Below are 24,798 nucleotides of genomic sequence, written 5' to 3' on the forward strand. Positions count from 1 at the left end.
GAAATTTGTTTTCTAAAATAGCCCTCATGAGCCCTCAATGCCCTCTTTGTGAGTGAATGAGGAAGGCCCTCACACTCACCGAGAGTGTTGAGTAATTTACTCGCATGTAACTTAGTTTTTCCTCATGGTTGAGTAACTCGTGAGTGAGTTTCCGAACTCTGTTAAAAGGTGATCTCGATTTGTCCCCTCAAATGAGCTGAATTTCGGAAAGTTTCAGTAAAAATAAATACAAGTTTGCTTTTTGCTACGATTTGGATATTGCTTTTGGATGACGCGTCATACCATACTGTAGATTCCAATAAAGATATAATTTTTATAGTTTGTTTTGAAAATAATTCTCTCTATTATAAACGTATTACGTAAGATATTTTTCTAGTATCGTAAACCTTCATTTGGCAAAGGCTTCTCAAGATATTGATAGCAGATGAATTTATGGCTTTTACTTTCCAAGCAAACAAACAGAACATTTTAATAGTGGAATGAGTGTTCAATTATATTTTATCTTACAGAAAAAAACGAATAAAAATTGACTCTTCCAAACAGTAAGCAACAAAGACAATGAACAAACAATTCTTAGAGAAAAAAAAGGAGTTTACAGAAATAACGTTGACAGATTTTTTTACATTGAACGTGAACAAGAAGCCCTGATAATATCCTACAACAAACGATTTTCGTTTTCTCAACTGCTGGAGGACAGGGTTTACGATGTCTCCTAAGCTCTCTTTCTCTCAGGCATGCTACCCCAGTCACGACGTTCTAGCAGGATTCTAGCAGAGTTCTTATAGAGCTGAATATTCTTACAGCATTCTAGCAGAAATGTTCCACCGTTCTAGCAGAATTCTGGCAGAACCAGCTCTGCTAGAATATTTCGTGACTGGGACTCTGCGCCAATTTTCTACCGAAGCTGGTTTTCTGTTACCACTAACTGTGTAAAATGAGATTAATACAATCACTTCTAACAAATGAGTTATTGTTGTTTTGCTCTTTGTAATGCTATTCTCTTGTATTGTATAATGTGTGTGTGTGTGTGTTTCAATATAATTGACCTTTGTAACTATTCTGTCCCTGCGCTAGCTCAGATAGGTGCGAGCAATTTTATAAATTTAGCAGAAAACTCTCGCAACATCTCTAGGTTCGCTTCGGGCTAAAACCACTGCTTTTTTTAAGGTTTTGTTATCATGAATAGTTGAGATGAATGCTAAAAATAGATCGTCGAAGCACGATTTTCAAATGGATTACACACTAACAGGAATGGTCCAAATGGTCACTTTCAAAGGATACACTTTTTATGCTCACAATACGAGTAGTAAATATGGTAGTAAATATCTTTGGTTAAACACAAATAAGCCAGTGCCGATTAAGTAAGCTTAATACTGCATACAACGAACGGAAGCAAACTGTTTTCGGCTGTTGAAGGACTCAGTGTTGGTGTTTAACGCAGTTCTGCACACCACTCAAGCCTCTTATACACTTATTCTAAACGAGTAATCGAGTTGCGCCAGAAATTATGTCGACAAATCTACTAACTATAAACGGAAGAAAACTTCGCAAAAATTGTTTGTAACAGCCTATTTAAATATTCGATTTTCGCTAATTATCGAGTAGCCATCCACAGAAAGCATTTTTTTTTGTTTATTCTTTTACTCGTTTGCTGGGGTTGTAACGTACGCGCATAGCATATAATACCTGTGTGTGTATTTGTGTTTTCAACAATTAAAAGCCGGATCTTAGGCTCGCTTACAACGCGATAAGCTTGCTGCGACATTTGGCGTTGTCCCACTTCTCCTCGAGCCGCTTAATTTCCGCTGTAGGTGTTTCCATACTACGCGCCGGAAGTACCGGAGTCTGTAAATGGTTGGAGTCTTTAGACATTTGATTTATTTTGTTAAAATGACTCAATTTTACCTTCACTGCCATTTTACGAGGGTCGAGATTAGCACCCAAGCTTTGCAACCCTTTGCCAATGTTTGAAAGAGGACTTGTGAGTCTCTTTAGCTGTTTCAGAGCGTTATCGCCTTGATTTCCAGTCAAGTTTAGTGAGAGATCCCTAGAAGAAAAGCCGCGTAAGCTACCGTTCTTATCTTCTCGATTGCATCCCAACTCACCTTCCAGCTTTCCCATCCGATATCGATTTGTCCATGACCTCTGCGGTGCTCTGATCAACCCGTATCTCCGGAGTTGGGCTGCGGCCACGGATTGGCGAAGCGCACTCGAGCATTCCGGCTGGCATATTGATGTGATCCGTGACCGACGAAATGGACATTGTCGAAACGTCCGAAGACATTTTCGCAAAACTGTCCCTTTCAACAAGCAATGATGTCGAGCTGCCGTCGGTTCCGCTGTTCCCGGAACCACCCATGACGATGCCCACTGACGGTAGGAAAACATTTTCGTTGTACAGTGGATTCTCCTGCACCAAATCTGCCAGATCGTACATTCCCGGTTCGGCTTCCTCAGATTCTGAGCTTGAACCTTCGGCCTTTTGCAGGCTAGAACTGCGCGATCCAACGGTGAATTTACCGTGACCGATTCCATCGGAGACCGCAGCCGTGCTCACACTTGGGACGGCCGTTGCATCCTTGTCCTTCTTCCCGGAAGTTCCACGACCAATCTTTGCCGGATTCAAACTCTGTCCGATCTTGGAAAACTGTCCTGCCACGTTACTAAGTGCCTTAGACCCGATCTGAACCAACTGCGACTCGGAGAGATTCCTCGGGATACCCTGCGGAACCGAGAGCAGAGTGCGACTCTTCCGACGCTGCAGGCTTCCTCCACAAAGCAATGGAACGTTGCTCCGTCCACGACTTTCCAACGCAATCCGAAACAGATCCACGATCGCCGCCAACGATTCGGTAATTTCCTCCGTCTTCCGGATCACCACAGCAACGTTGTTGAAAAACCGGATATTGGGCGATCGAAACATGTGAAAGTATCCATCCACTCCGTCCACGGTGTAGTTGAGCCGTATGCAGAGATAAGCCGGTGCCGGTCCCTGGAACATTTTGCTGTGCTGAAACAGTCCCAACTCGATCAGCGTAACGTTGTCCAACGACACGTTCTCGAAGCGGACAATCTTATCCAGATGCGAGTCGTACTCTGCCACGATATACGAATCGTCCGTTAGGATTAGAATGGTATCCACCTCCGTTTCGTTCGGGTCGCCGGTGCTAGGTTGAAGAGTAAAGGTTACAGCTCTAGACTGCTGGAATCTCTGCAAATACCTTATCCTAATCTTATCCTAACAAAAGGAATGCATAACAGTGCAACATAGACAATCATTACAATCATTGAAGCATGTGCAGTGCAATAGGAACATTTATTAGTTTTGACAAAGAACTTTGTCCTAAGGGCTCTATTCTGGTGAGGTGTCAATCCAGAAAACCGAAAAATGTCGCGCGTTACGAAAATGTTGCATGCTTGGTACTGGGGAAGAGGTGTCTGCGACGCAACAAGGCACTGTTGCGTGGAATTTTCCGCACAGTTGAAACAAAAAGCGAATGATGAGGTTTGGGATAACCGGCACAAAAAGGCGGGGCATCCGTCACCATTTCGAGCCAATATAAACCCCGCTCGATCAGCCCAAGAAAATCATTCTATCGCTGGACGCCGAGAAGTGAACAACAGGGTTGTTACGGACGGCGCGGATCGCGCGGATGGCGCGTTTCGCGCGGATAGCGCGGATCTGGCGCGGATTTGCTGGCTAATTTTGCTCAGGCGCGGATTTCGCGCGGATGGCAATTTTGATAAATAAATTAATTGAGAGAGATAGAATTACTTTCAAGCTATTAAGAAAAATATTATCAGGAATTACGATAATTTGTTTTTTCCTTTGAGTGGAAGAATTTCATAATTTTTATTAATTGAATTTTCTTCTGAAAATGTTTGTTTGTATTTTCTTAGTATGAATCGTCGAAAAATGAAGATGAAGATTACGTAGACATTAGGTCTATTCCCGTACTTGCAGAATTGCAGAATTTCTGCAGCTTCTGCAGAATTCTGCAGCCAGCATAAGTCACTTTTTTGCAGCACGTTCCCGTACTTTTTAGCTTGCTCTCTTCATCTCTCTCTTTTGCAGAAGTTCTGCAAGTAGAGAAGCGGCAAAAAATTTGCCTGGGTAGCGCGTTGCAGTACTTTTTCTGCAACATTGTACACAGTTGAGTGGAGTTACTCAAATTGGGTATTATTTTTTTTATTATTTCAAAATATTTAAAAAAAATGGTTGATTAAAAAAAGTAATTGAAAGAAGTTTACCTATAGAACTGGGACATTGCAATGCAATGGGAATGCAGCACAATATTTTATTTGAAAAATTAGGATGTATTACTTATTAAGTAACTAGAAATTAATTATGCTTAGGTAGAAATCATATATTAGAAACAACTTAAAGAATTTACATTAGGTAACAATTTTACAAATGAGAGTGGCAGGTACGTTTAATAAACATGATTTGAAAAAAAGACAAACAAAGGTTTAATTTAGAATGGACCAAAAATACATGTTTAGTAGCAGAATGTTTGAAAGATTATTCAGGATAACATAAATAAATTATGACTGGATGTCACATTAAATAACAACGGCGAAGCAGTAAAATTGACAAATAAAAAAATGATTACAAACTCAAAAATTTTGATACACATAAATTAAGCAATCTGGAAATTAAGAAATCCATGATTAAAAATATAAAAAAACTAATATTTCCACATCAAGAAACATTTAAAAAAACATTAAATCAGATATTTGAGAAATTTATAAATGCAATTTATAAATGCAAAAAAACAAAAAATCACAAATTCAAAGCTTAAAAAATCAAATAATTAAAAACCAAATATTTCAAAATGATTGAAGTTCAAAAAATCTTTATTTAAAAAATTCAAAATAAAAAAATGGTTGAAAAAATTCAAAATAAAATAACAAAGTTTTTTTTAATATTTATGAGTTCAGAACACAACAAATTCAAAAGCTCAGTTGAAAATAATAAGATAGAAACATAAAGAAATTATAATTTCAAATACAAGTAAAATTAAAAAATTCTGCAAATCAACATTTTCAAAACTCAAATAAAAATAAAATAGGAACATTCAAAATTTTCATTCTTTAAATGCTCTAAATTTTAATTTCTAACCTAAAATATGACTTCAAAAAATGTGTATTTATTATGATTCAAGATGGCGTAGAAATTAAAAGTTCAAGAATTTATGAATTTAAGAATTTAAGAATTTAAGAATTTAAGAATTTAAGAATTTAAGATTTTAAGAATTTATGAATTTTAATTTCGACAAATAACATTTTTTTCTTGGTTAATATAAGAATACAAATTGGTAGCACCGTTAAAGGTATAATTTATTATTTGCCAATTAAACTTACTTGTTATTTAACACACATATTTAGTATATTCTGAGGTATATTCAAAAACAATTGAAGATCAAAAATTATTCCTAAACAAATATTTATTTGAAATTATTAAACTCAAAAGAAATGTGTCTTTTAAAAGTGTTTTAAAACAATTTGTTTCTTTAGTACAATTTTTTGTTGGGGTACTAGCCGTGCTGTCACACTATGGCTTAAGTTATCAATGTTTTATCAGGTAAAAATATAAACACTAAAAAAATCGCTATATCATTTACAAAAATGAACTAAGCCTGAAATCGTTTACATAAAAAAATCGTTCTCAATAAAACCAGAAATTAAAAAACTATCCCAAAATCATTTATTATTACAACTTATAATAAAATGCTTAATTTCACCCAACTTGCAGATTTTATGTAAGCGTGTAGCGAGGCGTGTAGTGAACATCCATCACACCAAATTGCAGTAACTTTTCAACAAGAAAGAGAAGAGAGAGCTTGCAGAAAAGTACGGGAACGGTTTTGCTGCAACTTCTACCTCTCTCACTGCAGAAGTTCTGCCTGAGAGAAAAGTTACTTTTGTTGCAGAAAAGTACGGGAACGCTTTGCTGCCGTTTTTGTGCAGAATTGCAGAATTCTGCAGTACGGGAATAGACCTATTATTTTTTATATGTTTCTTGGCATTTCTTAACACCTCCGGCTCTGAATATTTTATTTATTTTGAGTTTTGAGTAATGATTTTTAACCTTATTTATGCTTAATTTTGTAAATCAAATATTACAAACTATTCCCGAAGATATAGACATTAGAATTTGTGTAACAAAAACTATTATTGGGGCTTGTTCTGGTGGGCGCCAAATATGAGCTTGATTGGACGTAACAGAAGCTGGCCTCCACTTTCGAATTTTGGAATGGAATTTAATCGGTAGAAATATTTTTTTTCTAAATTTAAACATTCTTGGCGAAAATAAAAAGATTAGAACATTCCAAATTCAAAGCTTCTGAAATTCAAAAATTCGAAAAAAAAATATTTTTTTTTATAGTTTTTATTAGATTAAAAAACTAAATACATATTATTATTTTTTTCGAAATTTCTAAAATCGTAATTTCAAAAATCTGAAATTGTGAAATTCAAAATACCAAAAATTTGGGTAATCGAAAATTTGAAGTTTTAAAAAAATCAAAATTTAAAAGTCAAAATTTAAAAACTAAAAAATATCAAATTCAAAACAATATAGAAAAAAAAATCTCAAATCTGAAATATTTTTAGTATTCTTATGCTAATAAATTCTAAAATTCTAAAATTCTTTAAGCATGAGCATGAGCATGAGAGACCACTCTAAAATTCTTTAAATTCTTAAATTCTTAAATTCTTAAATTCTTAAATTCTTAAATTCTTAAATTTTAAATTCTTAAATTCTTAAATTCTTAAATTCTTAAATTCTTAAATTCTTAAATTCTTAAATTCTTAAATTCTTAAATTCTTAAATTCTTAAATTCTTAAATTCTTAAATTCTTAAATTCTTAAATTCTTAAATTCTTAAATTCTTAAATTCTTAAATTCTTAAATTCTTAAATTCTTAAATTCTTAAATTCTTAAATTCTTAAATTCTTAAATTCTTAAATTCTTAAATTCTTAAATTCTTAAATTCTTAAATTCTTAAATTCTTAAATTCTTAAATTCTTAAATCCTTAAATTCTTAAATTCTTAAATTCTTAAATTCTTAAATTCTTAAATTCTTAAATTCTTAAATTCTTAAATTCTTAAATTCTTAAATTCTTAAATTCTTAAATTCTTAAATTCTTAAATTCTTAAATTCTTAAATTCTTAATTTCTCAAATTCTTAAATTCTTAAATTCTTAAATTCTTAAATTCTTAAATTCTTAAATTCATAAATTCTTAAATTCTTAAATTCTTAAATTCTTAAATTCTTAAATTCTTAAATTCTTAAATTCTTAAATTCTTAAATTCTTAAATTCTTAAATTCTTAAATTCTTAAATTCTTAAATTCTTAAATTCTTAAATTCTTAAATTCTTAAATTCTTAAATTCTTAAATTCTTAAATTCTTAAATTCTTAAATTCTTAAATTCTTAAATTCTTAAATTCTTAAATTCTTAAATTCTTAAATTCTTAAATTCTTAAATTCTTAAATTCTTAAATTCTTAAATTCTTAAATTCTTAAATTCTTAAATTCTTAAATTCTTAAATTCTTAAATTCTTAAATTCTTAAATTCTTAAATTCTTAAATTCTTAAATTCTTAAATTCTTAAATTCTTAAATTCTTAAATTCTTAAATTCTTAAATTCTTAAATTCTTAAATTCTTAAATTCTTAAATTCTTAAATTCTTAAATTCTTAAATTCTTAAATTCTTAAATTCTTAAATTCTTAAATTCTTAAATTCTTAAATTCTTAAATTCTTAAATTCTTAAATTCTTAAATTCTTAAATTCTTAAATTCTTAAATTCTTAAATTCTTAAATTCTTAAATTCTTAAATTCTTAAATTCTTAAATTCTTAAATTCTTAAATTCTTAAATTCTTAAATTCTTAAATTCTTAAATTCTTAAATTCTTAAATTCTTAAATTCTTAAATTCTTAAATTCTTAAATTCTTAAATTCTTAAATTCTTAAATTCTTAAATTCTTAAATTCTTAGATTCTTAAATTCTTAAATTCTTAAATTCTTAAATTCTTAAATTCTTAAATTCTTAAATTCTTAAATTCTTAAATTCTTAAATTCTTAAATTCTTAAATTCTTAAATTCTTAAATTCTTAAATTCTTAAATTCTTAAATTCTTAAATTCTTAAATTCTTAAATTCTTAAATGTTTTTGTTTTTAAATTCTTAGTTCTTAAATTCTTGAATTTTCAATTTTTGAAGTCCTATTTTATGTAAGAGATTTTGAAATTATAAGAAGACATCATTTTAAATATTGGAAATTAAATTTCTTTCGGAGTGAAATTTTGGCGAGGATTCTAATTTTGAGGTTATATTTTGAAGTTAAATTTTTAGGTTTTTAAATATTGTATTTTCTATTTTGATGATTTTTTTTCATGACCCTTGCCTTGACCGTTGAGGATTTTTTTTAAATGGATTTATTGCTTTCATTCTTTTAGAACCTTTAAACATAAAACGAGTTTTTTTAATCAAATACTTTCTGAATTAGTTTTTCTTCATTAAAAAATAAAATTTCTTAAATGTTGGTCTCGATATTTTTTTATATGGCGTGGATTTCGCGCGGTTTCGGATTTTAGGTCGGCGCGGATTTGGCGCGGATTTTTTTTCGACTCTCCCGTAACAACCCTGGAACAACAACCTGGACCTGGAAGCAGATGGCCTGGAGGCCCAGAAGCAGTTGGCCGAAAAGCAGCTGGCCTGGAGCAAGGAGCAGCCCAAGCGGAGGCAGGCCAGCCGGAATGATTGAGAACCACCCGAATATTCTGGCCACAAGACACGGAGTGGCCAGAACCCTCAGGGGTGTTCCGATGGAAGGCCATACGAGACTGGGCAATATGGGTATCAAACTTCTTGGTACTGGTGATGAAAATGGCCATTTTGACAGTATTGGCCACAACCTGGAGTGGCCAGTGCCCTCAGGGAGGTTGTCCCGGAGAGAAATTTATCAAACCATACGGTTCTGGGCAATATGGGTATCAAACTTCTTGGTTTTTGGTACTGGTAATTAAAATGGCCATTTTGACAGTATTGGCCACAACCTGGAGTGGCCGGTGCCCTCAGGGAGGTACTCCCGGGAGGACATTTACCGAACCATACGATTTTGGGCAATATGGGTATCAAACTTCTTGGATTTTGATACTGGTGATGAAAATGGCCATTTTGACAGTATTGGCCACAACCTGGAGTGGCCAGTGCCCTCAGGGAGGTTGTCCCGGAGAGAAATTTATCAAACCATACGGTTCTGGGCAATATGGGTATCAAACTTCTTGGTTTTTGGTACTGGTAATTAAAATGGCCATTTTGACAGTATTGGCCACAACCTGGAGTGGCCGGTGCCCTCAGGGCGGTACTCCCGGGAGGACATTTACCGAACCATACGATTTTGGGCAATATGGGTATCAAACTTCTTGGTTTTCTGATACTGGTAATTAAAATGGCCATTTAAAAAGTATTGGCCACAACCTGGAGTGGCCGGTGCCCTCCGGTAGGTACTCCCGAGAGGACATTTACCGGACCGTACGATTTTGGACAATATGGGTATCAAAATTCATGTTTTTCGATACTGGTTATGAAAATGGCCATTTTGACAGTATTGGCCGCAACCTCATAAGTTGGTCAACTGCGATCGTTTGACGTTTGATTGTTAATATTCGTTCTATTTTTTTTAAATGGAAATCGTTTGGGGGAAAATATTTCAATTAATTTTAACGCCAAGCGTCAAAAGCTATAAAAATGCACCAAAAGCAGTGCATGAATCATTTAAAACAATAACTCTTTCGTGAATTTTTCGTTGGCCCTGAAAAGCGCCATTTTATTGCATTGCAGCAGAAGTTGATTCTTGTGGCTATCTTCTAGAGCGTCCATCCAAGTAGGCCTTGCTTTTCTCCTTCGACGTCGTTTTGGTAGCAATTTCACGCACACGCTGGCGTGTTTCTTCTTCTCGGAGCTTGCTCTTGATTTCCTCCAGTCGTTGATTTTTTTTCCGCTGCTGCTGCTGTTGCTACGATGTTGTCGGTTCGAACGATGACGATGGAATGAAAATCGTTGGCAAAAATGCTGCCTTCACGACTCCACGGCAAAACAAAACAGCCAATCAGAGAGCGGAACGATTTTTTGCGTGGGTCAAAGCACGCGCTTGCTTGTTCAAGGCCAACTGCGATCGTTTGACGTTTGACACTTGCAAGCGAAAATTGTAAATATTCGTAATTTTTTTTTCAAAGCGAAAATTTTGGGGGAAGTATTTAAATTAAATTAAACGCCAAGCGTCAAAAGCTTTAAAAATGCACCAAAAGCAGTGCATGAATCATTTGAAACAATAACTCTTTCGTGAATTTTTCGTTGGCGCTGAAAAGCGCCATTTTGTTAAATTGCAGCAGAAGTTGATTCTTGTGGCCATCTTCTCGAGCGTCCATCCAAGTAGGCCTTGCTTTTCTCCTTCGACGTCGTTTTGGCAGCAATTTCACGCACACGCTGGCGTGTTTCTTCTTCTCGGAGCTTGCTCTTGATTTCCTCCAGTTCTTGTTTTTTACGCTGCTGCTGCTGCTGCTGCTGCTACGATGTTGTCGGTTCGAACGATGACGATGGAATGAAAATCGTTGGCAAAAATGCTGCCTTCACGACTCCACGGCAAAACAAAACAGCCAATCAGAGAGCGGAACGATTTTTTGCGTGGGTCAAAGCACGCGCTTGCTTGTTCAAGGCCAACTGCGATCGTTTGACGTTTGACACTTGCAAGTGAAAATTGTAAATATTCGTAATTTTTTTTTTCAAAGTGAAAATTTTGGGGGAAGTATTTAAATTAAATTAAACGCCAAGCGTCAAAAGCTTTAAAAATGCACCAAAAGCAGTGCATGAATCATTTGAAACAATAACTCTTTCGTGAATTTTTCGTTGGCGCTGAAAAGCGCCATTTTGTTAAATTGCAGCAGAAGTTGATTCTTGTGGCCATCTTCTCGAGCGTCCATCCAAGTAGGCCTTGCTTTTCTCCTTCGACGTCGTTTTGGCAGCAATTTCACGCACACGCTGGCGTGTTTCTTCTTCTCGGAGCTTGCTCTTGATTTCCTCCAGTTCTTGTTTTTTACGCTGCTGCTGCTGCTGCTACGATGTTGTCGGTTCGAACGATGACGATGGAATGAAAATCGTTGGCAAAAATGCTGCCTTTACGACTTCCCATCCCCACCAGTGCATCAAAAAGCGAATGACGTAGGAATAGGATAACCGGCGCAAAGGGGCGGGACATCCGTCACCATTTTAAGCCAATATAACCCCGCTCCGTCAACTCTGGGAAATCATTCTATCGTTGGACGCCGAGGAGTAAACAACAACCTGGACCTGGAAGCAGATGGCCTGGAGGCCCAGAAGCAGTTGGCCGAAAAGCAGCTAGCCCGGAGCTAGGAGCAGACCAAGCGGAGGCAGGCCAGCCAGAATAATTTAGAGCCACCGGAATATTCTGGCCACAAGACCCGGAGTGGCCAGATTCCTCAGGGGTGTTCCGATGGAAGGCCATACGAGATTGGACAACATGGGTATCAAACTTCTTGGATTTTGATACTGGTGATGAAAATGACAGTATTGGCCACAACCTGGAGTGGCCGGTGCCCTCAGGGAGGTTGTCCCGGGTGGACATTTAACGAACAAAACGATTTTGGGCAATATGGGTATCAAAATTCATGATTTTCAATACTGGTAATGCAAATGGCCATTTTGACAGTATTGGCCACAACCTGGAGTGGCCGGTGTCATCAGGGAGGTTCTCCCGAGAGGACATTTACCGAACCATACGATTTTGTGCCCTAAAGGTAAGTTTTCCCGGGAAGACATCTATTGAATCAACGAGTTTTGGCAATATGGGTATCTCAACTCATGGTTTACAATACTGGCCATTTCGAGAAAGCTGGCAACAATCTGGAGAGGCCGCTACCTCACGATTGTTCCGATTGGGGGACAAACATCGAATTATAGAGATATCATGGTTTTTTATACGGAGCTTAAAGAGAAATTGAGCGAAAATATAAATCCAATAATGTTTTGATTTTATCTGACGCATAATTCAACAAAATGGCTTAATTTTAAAAGCTTTTCTACTAAGTTCTTTGTCATACTGGTCATGTGTAACATAACCACCTGCACCTTTTTTACTTTGTCCAACAATCAGAAAATCAAAAACTACAAAAACAAATTAACCTACATACAATTTAATATAGGCAAATAGCAAAGAATAAAATCCTATCATTTTCTAAATCCTCCTTAGCTCGGATTTCATGCAGCCCTGTATAATATGTGATCCCCAAAAATATGAGATAGTTAACTGGAAAAAATCGTATATTTGGCAGGATTAGCTCCTATTTCCATCTGATTTTCAGAACATTGATAGGAATTGTCTTTATATCGGCAAATCAAACGCATTAAATGAAAAATCCTAGTCGAATTTTGTTTTTCGGAATCGGAATTCGGAATCGATTTAAGCAGCACTCGTCGTGTTTGATTAATGTACGATCGTGCTGAGGCTTGTTACTAGTGGCACGTATTTAATGGATTTTTCAGATCATTCAATTTATTCACATTTGTTTTCAGAAAGAGAAGATTTAAGTGAACTACCGCTCGAAGGAAGTCCGGCCCACATGTAATTATTGAGTCGCAATAATCCATGCTGCATTGCAACAATCCTGTTTGGTCCTATTTGTTCCAAAGTTATGTATAATTTTATTTGAAAAAGGTTTTTTTAAACATACGGACTTTTACAGCTTATAAGACCTTTATAAATAAAACTAGATACATTTTTGATATTTAATTTACAATAAAACAACAAAAGAGTACAAGCTATGTTATATTTATTATTCCGCCACATAAATCTAAAAACAATACTGTTGAGTTTCATACAGTAAACACTAATACAAAACAATCTCTAAGATATATGAGTCTACCTAAATGCATATAAAATATAAACAATTTTAGTATCGAACAGACAAAAATACACTAAGTAGCACACAAAACTTCATATCATATTTTTTGGTATAAACTGAAAGCAATCAAAGGTGTGTAGCAAACCCAAAACTTTAAAAATTATTACTTTTCTTCTACACTACTGGAACAGGGAAACATTAAAGAGGAGGGAGCAATAAAGAAAATACATTTTAATGGAATTGTTACAACAACGACAACCAAAAATCCAACTCAAATCAAAAGCAAACACTCACCTCGGATCAGCATCGATGAGGCCCCAGGCACCGACCGGCAATTCGGCCGTGCCTAACAACAAACGCCGGCAGTCCTCCACCAGCATACGGGCATGTTCGCAACCCTCCAAAGCATCCGTTTCGTCAACCGCTCCGGCCTGTCCTCCAAGCGCATTCACCGATTCCGCCGATACGGAATTCCCCAACATCATGTCGATCGTGGCCTGCCGGTAGGTGTCCTTGAACCGGGCCAGATAGTAACTGCAAAACGACAATCATTTAGTGATACTCCTCGCCTGTGCAAGGCTCGACAGTCTTCGGTGTAATGTAAGAGGATTAACCTGGTACTACAGAGGAGCTCTTCCAGCAGAACGTGTTCCGCGCCCATGAGACCATGGTTATAGTACCCCAAGGGGGGACCCCGGGCCGGAACCAATGCGGTCGCCGCTACACCCACCAGCGCTTCGCACACGTCGTCCTCCATTATTGGCTCGAATGGGGACAAATTGCCGAGCATCAGGTCGATACAGCTCTGGCGGAACGAGTCGGCAAAGTGTTGGATAAAGTAGCTAGCGAGCGAGCGAGAGGGCAAGCAAGTGCGAAACCGACAAGTCGAAAAGCGCAAAAGAAAGGGGGGAGAGAGAGAGAGAGACGAGAATGCGAAAGTTACTGTCTCAAATATGTAAAGGTACGTTAATTACATTGTTACATTCAATTAGTCACAGTTTTACGTCAATTTTGTGTAGATTGTTTGTCCAGTGCCTAAAATCTTTGATGACTGACCGTTGAAATGCTTTCCAGTGAGAAAAATAGAGCCAAATCGACTCAACTCCCAGCTTAATAGGCTCGAGTTCGAGTTAAGTTGGTTCCTTTTTTTCGCTGGTTAAACACGAAAATTTTTGCGTGGTTTTCGAACCACCATCAGGCCAAGTGTGGATAACTTTTTTTTAAGAATCTTTAAACTGCCGTTTTGTATCGTCATAATCAATTTGTCTATTTTGACGAAGAATTTCGTCTTAGGGCTCTATATCCAAAATTTCGCGAAGCGAAATGAAACGTCTGAGATCAAAAAACCTTTCCCAAGCCCTTTCCCATCTTCTATTCGAGTATCTAATGTTCTTCGTAATTATGTAGCATTTGAAAACCCTGCACCCGAAATCATTCAGTGTGTTGTGAAGATGACACGTAGAGAACATCGGAAAGCAACTGCCGGAAACATCTAGTGTGTAGTGAAGCGGATACGTGGTGGACATTCGGTAAAAGGATTGTTGCCGTAACCAATCTTGTACAGAAAATAGGGATGTACCGTAAACCGGGGTGACTTTGATAGGATTTCAATTTGTTTTTAGAATATTTTCCAACATGTAAGGTTTTTCTCAAGATTATTATTTTTAAAACATGTACTGGGGTAGACCACACAAAGTCCATGCACTATTTAGTTTTTAGTTAACTAAGTGTATAGCTTTTTAGCAAAATACAAATAAATTTTAGGTAAAATTGTTAAAAAGTCGGAATTTTGCCTGAAATTTGTTAAAACTAGTTTTGTTTATAAAATAATCGATTAATATTGCATTTTATACTGAATTCGAAGGACGAATCACAAGTTTTCACATTTTACATGAAATTTGTTCAACTGAAATTGCCTATAAATTTGGAGATTTTTTCAAATTGTGTTTCAAAAACACATATTATTTATTATTTACAAACTTTTTTAACCTTCTCCTAGTGGAAAATTGTCCAAAGAATCCGAAAATGCATTCCGTTTTCCGATTAAAAATCATGTTCATTGAGAAAATCAAGACACTTTGAGAAGTTTAAAATAATGACTTTCATCAACATTTTCTTAACTATAGTTAACTAACTTTTTAAACTTGTCAAAATTTTATGAAAAGTTCTTCTTGAGGTACTTTGAACACTTCTCTACCACGGTCAGTATGTTTCTAAACCACTCCTTACGTATTTTAATTGTACTCTTCATTTTGCGGAAAAATCGCAAACCTATCAAAGTCACCCCGGCTATCAAAGTCACCCCGTTTTACGGTACATAGTGATGAAGCACGATTGATCTTTTTTGATCCACCTTTTTTTAAACAAAACTCTTGGATTTTTTTTTTCGGCATGAATCCTAATCTGACACACATTTTATTTTCCATAATTTCATAGCCGGCCTACGGGTAATGGCAGGCAGGACAACATTTATGAAGTTTAGTTTCGCATTCAAATACAACTTAATACCACATGTAATACACCAAAGTTAGTCCTCTTTGCATGATTAACCCTTCACCACAGACAACTTACCGGTTCGCAGAGTTCATGCCATCCTTCATGATTCCACTGATTTTCCTCTCACCGGTCCGTGTGTAATCGCCCTGAATGATTTATTAAAAGTTAGTGCAGCAAATAGTACCGATTCATCCATCCAAACCTTCAGTGCATTAGTCCCCGCGTACTGCCTGCTAATAACGTCCCCGTTGTTGGCCCAAACGATCATAAACGGAACCTTCAACTGTTCCGGCAGCTGCGAGTACGGCGGCGCCAACCCAAGCTTAACCAGCTGCGATTCCAGGACGGCCTTTCCTATTGCCGTTTGGACCACATTTGTACGGTCCAGACAGTCCATACAGTTTACGCGAAACACTGCCTTCTGGTTGCAAATGGGACCGTTGTTATCCCGCCAATGGAAACCCATCGAACCGGCCTCAGGGGCTAATGCTTCGATAAGCGACGACACGTTTTCAAAGCGCATGCCACGGCTGGAAATGAACAAGTTTAGTCAAGTGTCGATATTACGACTTCAAACAAAACGTACCAATATTCGTGGAAATCGAACGTTACGTAGGTTAGCTTGTCAGAGTTGTATCGCACGACGTGGCTGGCGTAAGTATCGCCGACAATTTTCTCCTTGCCACCCTGCTCCACCAAATTTATAATACAAACCGATTGATAAGTTTCAATTTCACGATTAAAGTGCTTCTCAAAAGCCAAATGAGTTTCGTTCTCATCTAAAAACATAAGAGCAAAGCTATTGATTTTCTACTGGATACATAATCGAACCACAACGTACCCCGGTCCAACCTCGGCGGAGGTCTGTACTTGTATCCGGGCTGACTCCAGTAGATCGGAACCGAGCCACGCACCTGCGTGAACGAGATCTGATGCTGTCGAAGCGAGAGAACCTGCTCCGTTTCGACATAGTTGGCACAGTAGCCGTCCTCGTCGACGCCACGGCGCTTGTACCGGGTTCCGGCACGGAAGCGCGACCTGCGCGAAACCAGTGCCAACGTGAAGCATTCGCTCCCGATTACGCACTGTTCGACCTGGACGAAGCCTTGAATAACCGGCAGCACCCACTTTTCGTCGTTGAGCTTGGCAATGTCCTTCACCATGTTCCGGTTCCAGTAGAACCGATCGTCCGGGGCCTCCCCGAGACGCTGGAGATTGTTGGTAATATCACAGTCTAAGCTATAGTAAAAGCTATCACTTTCGTCAAAAATTCGATGTAACTCTTCCATGACGCGTTTCTCCACCCGGACCGGATCCTTTACGACCATTCCGACGGTGGTTTTGACCTGGTTGGAAGCGATCGCGGCCGCCTTTTCCGTGGTGTTCTTGATTGTGCTGCCCGCACTCTTGACCGCTCCCCAGGTCTTGTTGACCAGTGCCGAACTCTCAAATAGCCGGCTTCGGGGAGACGATGTGCTTTGGCCGGAAGATGTCCCTGGCGCACCCGCCTGGGCGGAAGCGGATCCAATGCTGGGAATTGTTTTTACGGTAGTCGTAGTATTGTGCTTCGAACAGGGAAGTATTACGGTATCAGGCTCATCCGGGCCGAGAATGCAAATGCTCTTGATCTTGTACACCAAATGAGGCGCGTACAAAACGCCCACCTGAAAACAATCCATGAAAACAATCCATGAAAACAATCCTTCTGGACTGCTTGCGGTATACCCACCGGAATAGCCTCTTTGATGATAATAAGATGAGGCTCGAGAACGCCCTGCAGTGCGATCGTACCGACGATTCCGTGCGTTATTCCGATGCACTCGATGTCATCCACCGAGGAGAGATCCCAGCCTGGAATATGATGCAGAGAGAATTAGAATTATAGTTAATCTACTTGAAAGCTTTGCAATTATCGATACACACAAATCACAGGTTCAGAAGGTCAATGAATTATATTACGACACGAACATATTTTTTTTAAAATAACTTGATCCACCTTAAATGGTGTTGGTGCCTTTCTAACTTCAATATAATTTTGTTTTAGTAAATTAAAAATGTTCGACATTCAAACGTTCTCTAAAATTATATTAAAATTGTCATAACTTTTGATAGGGTTTTCAAATCTTCAGTCTTTTGGATTCACAAGAATGTTTTTTTAATAATTTATTCTTCAAGGATAGGTCGCATGATCGATCCGGACACATTTTTTATATCTTTATATCAAAATATCTGAGATCCAGCTTAAAAAAAAGTATAGACATAATTAGCACTTAAGTGATCATAACTTTTGAATGGGAATGTCAGATCTTCAATCTCTTGCACGCGTTGGAAAGCTCTTTTGATTACGCATCCAAGAATGGGTCGCATGGTTGATCCGGACACCATTTTTATCAAAATATAAAAGATCCGGTTATAAAAAAGGTATTATTGAAACTTATGTACTTAAAACATTTGTTCGGTGTGTCAGAATTTAAATATTTTGCACTCATTGGAAAGGCTTTTCTATAACCTATCTAACGAAGAAATTTTTGAGTGATTTCAGACGCTTATAAAGTGAGGACTGCAAAAACACAAGTTTTTGGTTTTAATCTCAGCCACAACGTACTCAGTGATGTCTACGAGATGTCTCTTTGACAAAGCCAAAAGTGATGCTTTTTCGATGGGTGTCTAGAAAACGTCTCGGAGATTTCTCCATCAAAAATTGTCCATTGAAGCTTGAAGCCAACATTTTGGCTAGGATATTTCTCTCAAAAAGGGTGCAAGTGGGTATATCATCGGTAGATGCAATCCCTGATCTGGACGACTCTCTGATTCATGCATAAGGTGGCAAATTTAATGTACTACATTGCTAGCCTTCTCCAAGGTCCACCGTCGTGTTGTTGTCTCTAATGCTGTTAATGACCCCTGAAAATCAGATCTCAAGCAAATCGTATACGAATATTATTTCCAAGAAAGTGCCCACAAGTAGTCTAATAATTTTGTTTACACTTAAGAGTAGTCATTAACCTTCCTTTAGGATTTTTTGAAAATTACACAGTATGTATTATAGGATGAGGTTAATATATATAATATTATACTATTTTTGCAAAGCTTGCTCTACTGCCCCAAGGACTCACCGCATTTGATCTGGAATTCCGACGTCGTTCGGTTCCACCACAAGCTTTTCTCCTTGCGCACAAAGATGTAGTAAGTCTCGGTTTGGAAAACCTCCATTGTTTCGTGTGTATGATGGCAATTTGTGCTTTGTTTAGTTGTGTAATTTTGATGCAATAATAATGTCTGCGCTAAAATCGATCCGCTCGACTAGCGAGCTAAATGACGACAAACGGCGATGATGATGCCACCGCCTTCGGTTTATCCTGCCAGCTGCTGGAATCGATCGCCAAGATTTTCCTTTCTTTCACGCACTTGTTTTTGCGATCCCCTCCCAGTTTTCAGGGCAAACTTGTTACGGCCTTTTCACGCGCTAATTCCAGCTTCATTCTAACAAAAACACTTACTCTCTACACTTCCGACCACGGGACATCTATTTTAGACACAATTATTAACTATTTTTTTCCTAAAACATCCAAAAAGTAAAATTTTTCTCAACTGCAATCAATTTTTTCACCTTCTGTTTTGCTGCTGCAGAAAACAACTTTTCAATAGGACGTAACTTAAAATGATAACATGTTTACATGAACTCTAGAGTTTTATTTGAAAAGGTCATATAAACATAGGGAACCACACAGCTTAATAACACCTTAAAAAAACTCTTGTCTATTCCCCTCTTACTTGACGTGAACTGTCACTTGAGCAAAAGGGATAGACTGCTTGTTTACAATCGCAGATTCGCCCTATTGAACTGTTACTGCATGCTGTTACTACGAAACATTAACAAGCTATTGTGTTGTACCTTTCAAATAAAACTCTAGAATTACTCTAGTTACTTTTTGTTGAGATGAATGAACATGAGTTACACTTTGTTAATAATCAAGAATACACCCTAGTTGTATTGTTAATTTGATTTTGGTTAACCGCGGTGGATTTTCATGAAATAATTCGAACCAAGATTCGAACTGTCAAAAATCCACCAAAGCATCTATAGACATGGTGTCGATCCAAATCCCAAAATAAAATTCCCTGACTTTTCCCTGACCTCTCCAGACCACAATTTTTTTTTATTTTCTATTTTTTACTAACATATTGTTTGGAGTGTTTTTATGGTTTCATGCATTTTCCTTTTTGAATATTGCAAATTTGAGATATAAAAAAAATCAATGACTTTTTTATATTATTTTTCTATTGATGGATTCTGCAAAAACTTAAAAACTTTTTTTTTGTCAATCATTTTTTCTAATCGAACAACCAAAATGAGCAACTATAAAATTGTCCTATTTTTTTTATCTGGTGATGCCATTTTAAATGTTGCCAAAAAATCTAGAGTTTTTTTTTAATGGGTCCTATAAACATATGAAACACATTAGCTTACAGGACCTTTAAAAAACTCTAGAAATAATTAATTATTACAATTTTGCAAATTTCAAATTGCGATTAGTTAGTTTCACTTCATTTCCTAAAGCAAATTTAAAGTTAAAAGTTTTCAAAAAATAAGCAATTGGGTACTAAAGCCCTATGTCAATTTTTATGTACAACGGTAAAAAACACGATCAAAAACCATTTCTGATCACTTTTTTCATTTTAATGCAAAAAAAAGACAACATTTTTTCGATGGATCAACTATAGTGCCCTTGAAACGAGCTGTCAAGTAGGAGCTTTTCTGTCAAGAAGGACCGCGAGGTTAATTTTTCAAAATTGATTTAAAAATCCATTTTAAACTCTTTGTGGTCGTATAAAGGGTCATTGTACTCAGAAAAATAAGCTTTATCGCTGTAAACAATAATATTAGAAATCGAAGCTTCATTTTCGGACCCAATTGAAAATTTGAATTAAAGTAAAAAGTCATATTTAATTTTAAAATTGTTGCCTTTGGCGGAACTTTCAAACGAACTAGGCCGATGCCATTTTTGATTGTGTTTTTATTAAAAAAAACTAAAGGTTTTGGAGACAAAAACTTGAAAAATATGTAATTTTGTAGAACCTTAAGAAAGATTAAAACAAAACTGAAAAACTAAGAAAAATATACAATTAAATGTAAATTTTTCAAGTACATGTTTACGGTTTAAAAAAAGAACTACGCCTTTTTCAACAATGATTGTATTTTAAGATTTTCTGAACATTTGAAGAAAACATCTTCTTAAATAATTTTACAAAAAAAATATTTTTGCTATAAAATTTAAAAAATGGTTTCTACCTTGACCAGAGCCTACAGGCGATCATTCACTTAATCAATACATTTTATAAAAAATAAAAACAAAATCGAGAAATTAAAAATGAGAGTGTGTGCAATATGGAGTTAAACTTTCTGTGCAGTTGCTGTGGAGCTTTCCATGGCACTTCGAAAAGTTTAACTCCATGTTGCACGCACACACTCTCACTTTTAATTTCTCAATACAACCTGCTCGAGCTTTTCAAAAAGTCAATGTTTATCAAACTTAGATATTTGGGTGTTTTGGAATAGATTCCAAATTTAAGCTCGATCTGACCACGGGAACTCCTCCTTGTAACCCCTTGAATGTTGTTTGGGGAAAATATGTGAAATGTAGTTGTACAATCCCTATGAAATCTCGGATGCTGGAAACAACTTTTCCGAAGAGACCACAATTTATAAATTCTTGAACTCTCAAATTCCTTAATTCAGATTTGTTACGGAGAAATCGAAAAAAATCCGCGCCATCCCAAAATCCAATCCGCGCAAAATCCACGTCATTTTAAGAAAAATGATTTTGCTACAAACATACAAAAGAGTTTCATAATAAATTCAATTTTGTAGAACGCAGAATCTTGAAACGCTGAAAATGTATTTTTGCTAGGATTAGGTAAACTAGAGGAAAAAGCCAAAACAAATATTTTGGCAAAAAGAAAACAAAAATTTCAACATTTAGAAATTTAGATCTTAAATAAAATCTTAATAGAAAAATAATAAAATTTAAAAAATGTAATAAATTCTCGATATTGAGGTTTTAAATTTAAGATACAGTTCATACTCGATGATCTTACCAAAGCGTCACTTAGAAAAATCGAAGCAATGTTTTCTACATCTTCTTCAAAAACACTTCAAATTTTATCAATATGCAATCTAAAATGGTAAAAAATGGCAGCATTTAAGCAATTTAAGAATATTAAGAATTTAAGAATTTAAGAATTTAAGAATTTAAGAATTTAAGAATTTAAGAATTTAAGAATTTAAGAATTTAAGAATTTAAGAATTTAAGAATTTAAGAATTTAAGAATTTAAGAATTTAAGAATTTAAGAATTTAAGAATTTAAGAATTTAAGAATTTAAGAATTTAAGAATTTAAGAATTTAAGAATTTAAGAATTTAAGAATTTAAGAATTTAAGAATTTAAGAATTTAAGAATTTAAGAATTTAAGAATTTAAGAATTTAAGAATTTAAGAATTTAAGAATTTAAGAATTTAAGAATTTAAGAATTTAAGAATTTAAGAATTTAAGAATTTAAGAATTTAAGAATTTAAGAATTTAAGAATTTAAGAATTTAAGAATTTAAGAATTTAAGAATTTAAGAATTTAAGAATTTAAGAATTTAAGAATTTAAGAATTTAAGAATTTAAGAATTTAAGAATTTAAGAATTTAAGAATTTAAGAATTTAAGAATTTAAGAATTTAAGAATTTAAGAATTTAAGAATTTAAGAATTTAAGAATTTAAGAATTTAAGAATTTAAGAATTTAAGAATTTAAGAATTTAAGAATTTAAGAATTTAAGAATTTAAGAATTTAAGAATTTAAGAATTTAAGAATTTAAGAATTTAAGAATTTAAGAATTTAAGAATTTAAGAATTTAAGAATTTAAGAATTTAAGAATTTAAGAATTTAAGAATTTAAGAATTTAAGAATTTAAGAATTTAAGAATTTAAGAATTTAAGAATTTAAGAATTTAAGAATTTAAGAATTTAAGAATTTAAGAATTTAAGAATTTAAGAATTTAAGAATTTAAGAATTTAAGAATTTAAGAATTTAAGAATTTAAGAATTTAAGAATTTAAGAATTTAAGAATTTAAGAATTTAAGAATTTAAGAATTTAAGAATTTAAGAATTTAAGAATTTAAGAATTTAAGAATTTAAGAATTTAAGAATTTAAGAATTTAAGAATTTAAGAATTTAAGAATTTAAGAATTTAAGAATTTAAGAATTTAAGAATTTGAAAATTTAAGAATTTAAGGATTTAAGAATTTAAAAATAATATTTTTCTGTTCTCTTGATTATTTTTATTTTACTTTTTATTTTTGAATATTGATATCTTTGATTTTTGTTTTTTTTTTATTTAAAAATTTCGAATCTTTTAGTTTCTTTTTTAATATGAATTTATTTTTTTGGGATTTTCAATACTTTTTTTTCCTTATTTTATTTCCTAATTTCTGAATAATCAAATTTTCAATGTTGGAGCTGTAATTTTTGAATGTTTAGATTTTTTATTTTTCTTCAAGAATGTTCAAATTTAAAAAAAATCTACTGGTTGAATCCCATCTAAAATTCAAAGGCGGAGAAGCTTCTGTTACGTCCAATCGAGCTCATATTTGGGATAGAAGCACAGTACACCCACTGGAACATGCCCAATAATAATTTTTGTTACATCCAAATGTCTGTATCTTCAGGAAAAGTTTGAAATATGGTTAAGATTCACAAGATTAAAATTGAATGTATCCAGTATAAAAGAACAATAAATAAGGATAAAAAACATTGCTCAAAACTTTAAAGAAATTAATTATTCAGAGTCAGTATGTCTAAAAATGAGTTGAGTGTAGTCCGTAACAACCATGTCTTTCCTTAAATTTTTGTTTTATTTCTTTAATTCTTGAATTTAATTCTTTAATTTTTTATTCAATTACATCATCACTATTTTGCTTACATTTTAGATTACACAAAATTAGACTAGTTTAATGTTGAGAAAAATATAAATTTAGATAACGAATACTAAAGTGAAATTTTGGAAAATTTTCTAGCCTTAATTTTTTTTTAGAATTTAAGAATAAGAATTAAAAAAAATGGGATATCAACAATTCCAAATTACCAGAATTTCAAAATTTTAAAAACTTCGAATCTTTATGCTTTAGAATTTTAGATTTTTTAAAATTTTCAAATGTTTGAATGTTTTAACTTTTGATTTTTTAAATTATTCAATTTTTCTGACAAAATGTATGATTTTCTCTATGGTCCCTATATGCTAAGCAATCGACCAATTTTAGAACAAATCTCTGAGGATGGTGGGGCAACTGCCTCATATTGTCCCACCCTGTGTGCGCTAGTAATTTGTAATTTTCAGTTGAACGGAAATCCAAATTATTTGATTTTTAAACCTAAACATATTGCAAACAAGCTACGCGATTTTCATCGTGACCCTTTTCTTAAGCATTTTTTATATGGAGTTCTGCGTTCCTTCCGGACTGACCACTAAAAAAAATAAATATTATCAATGTTGCAAAGTTTGGCCTGGAAAACATTCAAATACATCATCAAGGGCGAATTTTCAAAATGGAATGAAATTTTGTAGTAATATTTTTAAGATCATCGAAATTCCCTGACCCAGCTTAAAATTCCCTGACTTTCCCTGACTTTTCCAGGTCAAATAAAATTCCCTGACAATTCCAGGTTTTCCCTGACTTTTCCAGAAATCGACACCATGATAGAGGTTTCTACGTGCGCATGTAATGCGTGTACGTACACAAAAAAGATTGAGGTTAAATTTTGTCCGGCCAGCAAAATCAGATGGTGCGCTAGTGTGCGTACGCGAAACGTCATAAAGCTCTATAGAGCATTCTACGTGCGTATGTATTGCGTGTACGTACACGAAAATAAAGTGAGGTTAAATTTTGTCAGCCAGCAAAACCGAATGGTGCGCTAGTGTGCGTACGCGAAACGTCATAAAGCTCTATAGCAGGGGTGACTAAAGTATAGAGTTATTTACGTGCGCATGTATTGCGTGTACGTACACGAAAAAAAGTGAGGTTAAATTTTGTCCGGCCAGCAAAATCAAATGGTGCGCTAGTGTGCGTACGCGAAACGTCATAAAGCTCTATGGCCCGCGGGCCAAACGTGGCCCGCGGACTCATTTTGAATAGTCATGTAAAATGGCCCTCTGTGCATTTTACAAGTGCATTTAACTAAATGACTATATTTGTGAAATAACGATTGTATTCAGTCAAAGATCTTGTATTAATTTCGAAAGCGGCAATGAAATTTTTCGATTTTCTGATTTTAATAATGTTTAACCAATAGCGTGGCTCACGGATATCCATACTTTCAGGTGAATGGTGGAA

General features: G+C 34.9%; 1 protein-coding gene across 4 annotated transcripts; it reads right to left on the reverse strand.

Moving 5' to 3' along the window:
* Positions 1–1,621: 1,621 nt before the first annotated feature.
* LOC120425005 (phosphatidylinositide phosphatase SAC2) lies at positions 1,622–19,068 on the reverse strand. Of its 4 annotated transcripts, XM_039589373.2 has the most exons (11): positions 18,538–19,066; positions 17,151–17,272; positions 16,263–17,085; positions 16,008–16,200; positions 15,624–15,951; positions 15,497–15,567; positions 13,540–13,767; positions 13,220–13,459; positions 2,106–3,167; positions 1,906–2,047; positions 1,622–1,845 (listed from the first exon to the last, which is right to left on the reverse strand). In XM_039589373.2, exons 1-11 carry the CDS (start codon positions 18,632–18,634, stop codon positions 1,738–1,740), a joined length of 3,414 nt encoding a protein of 1,137 aa, XP_039445307.1. In that variant the 5' UTR covers positions 18,635–19,066; the 3' UTR covers positions 1,622–1,737. The 4 variants fall into 4 exon arrangements, with proteins under 4 accessions (XP_039445307.1, XP_039445309.1, XP_039445310.1 ...); XM_039589375.2 differs by lacking the exon at positions 13,540–13,767 and having other exon boundaries at positions 18,538–19,065; XM_039589376.2 differs by lacking the exons at positions 1,622–1,845; positions 1,906–2,047; positions 2,106–3,167 and adding an exon at positions 12,837–13,104 and having other exon boundaries at positions 18,538–19,068.
* Positions 19,069–24,798: the final 5,730 nt, after the last annotated feature.

Source organism: Culex pipiens, chromosome 1, assembly GCF_016801865.2.
Source record: "Culex pipiens pallens isolate TS chromosome 1, TS_CPP_V2, whole genome shotgun sequence".
Taxonomy (NCBI): domain Eukaryota; kingdom Metazoa; phylum Arthropoda; class Insecta; order Diptera; family Culicidae; genus Culex; species Culex pipiens.

Coding starts and splice junctions, on each gene's coding strand:
- LOC120425005 (XM_039589373.2), bottom strand. CDS start 18,634: ATGGAGGTTTTCCAAACCGAGACTTACTACATCTTTGTGCGCAAGGAG. Junction 17,086..17,150: donor TCATCAAAGAGGCTATTCCG/GTGGGTATACCG, acceptor GATTGTTTTCAG/GTGGGCGTTTTGTACGCGCC. Junction 16,201..16,262: donor TCCGCCGAGGTTGGACCGGG/GTACGTTGTGGT, acceptor TTATGTTTTTAG/ATGAGAACGAAACTCATTTG.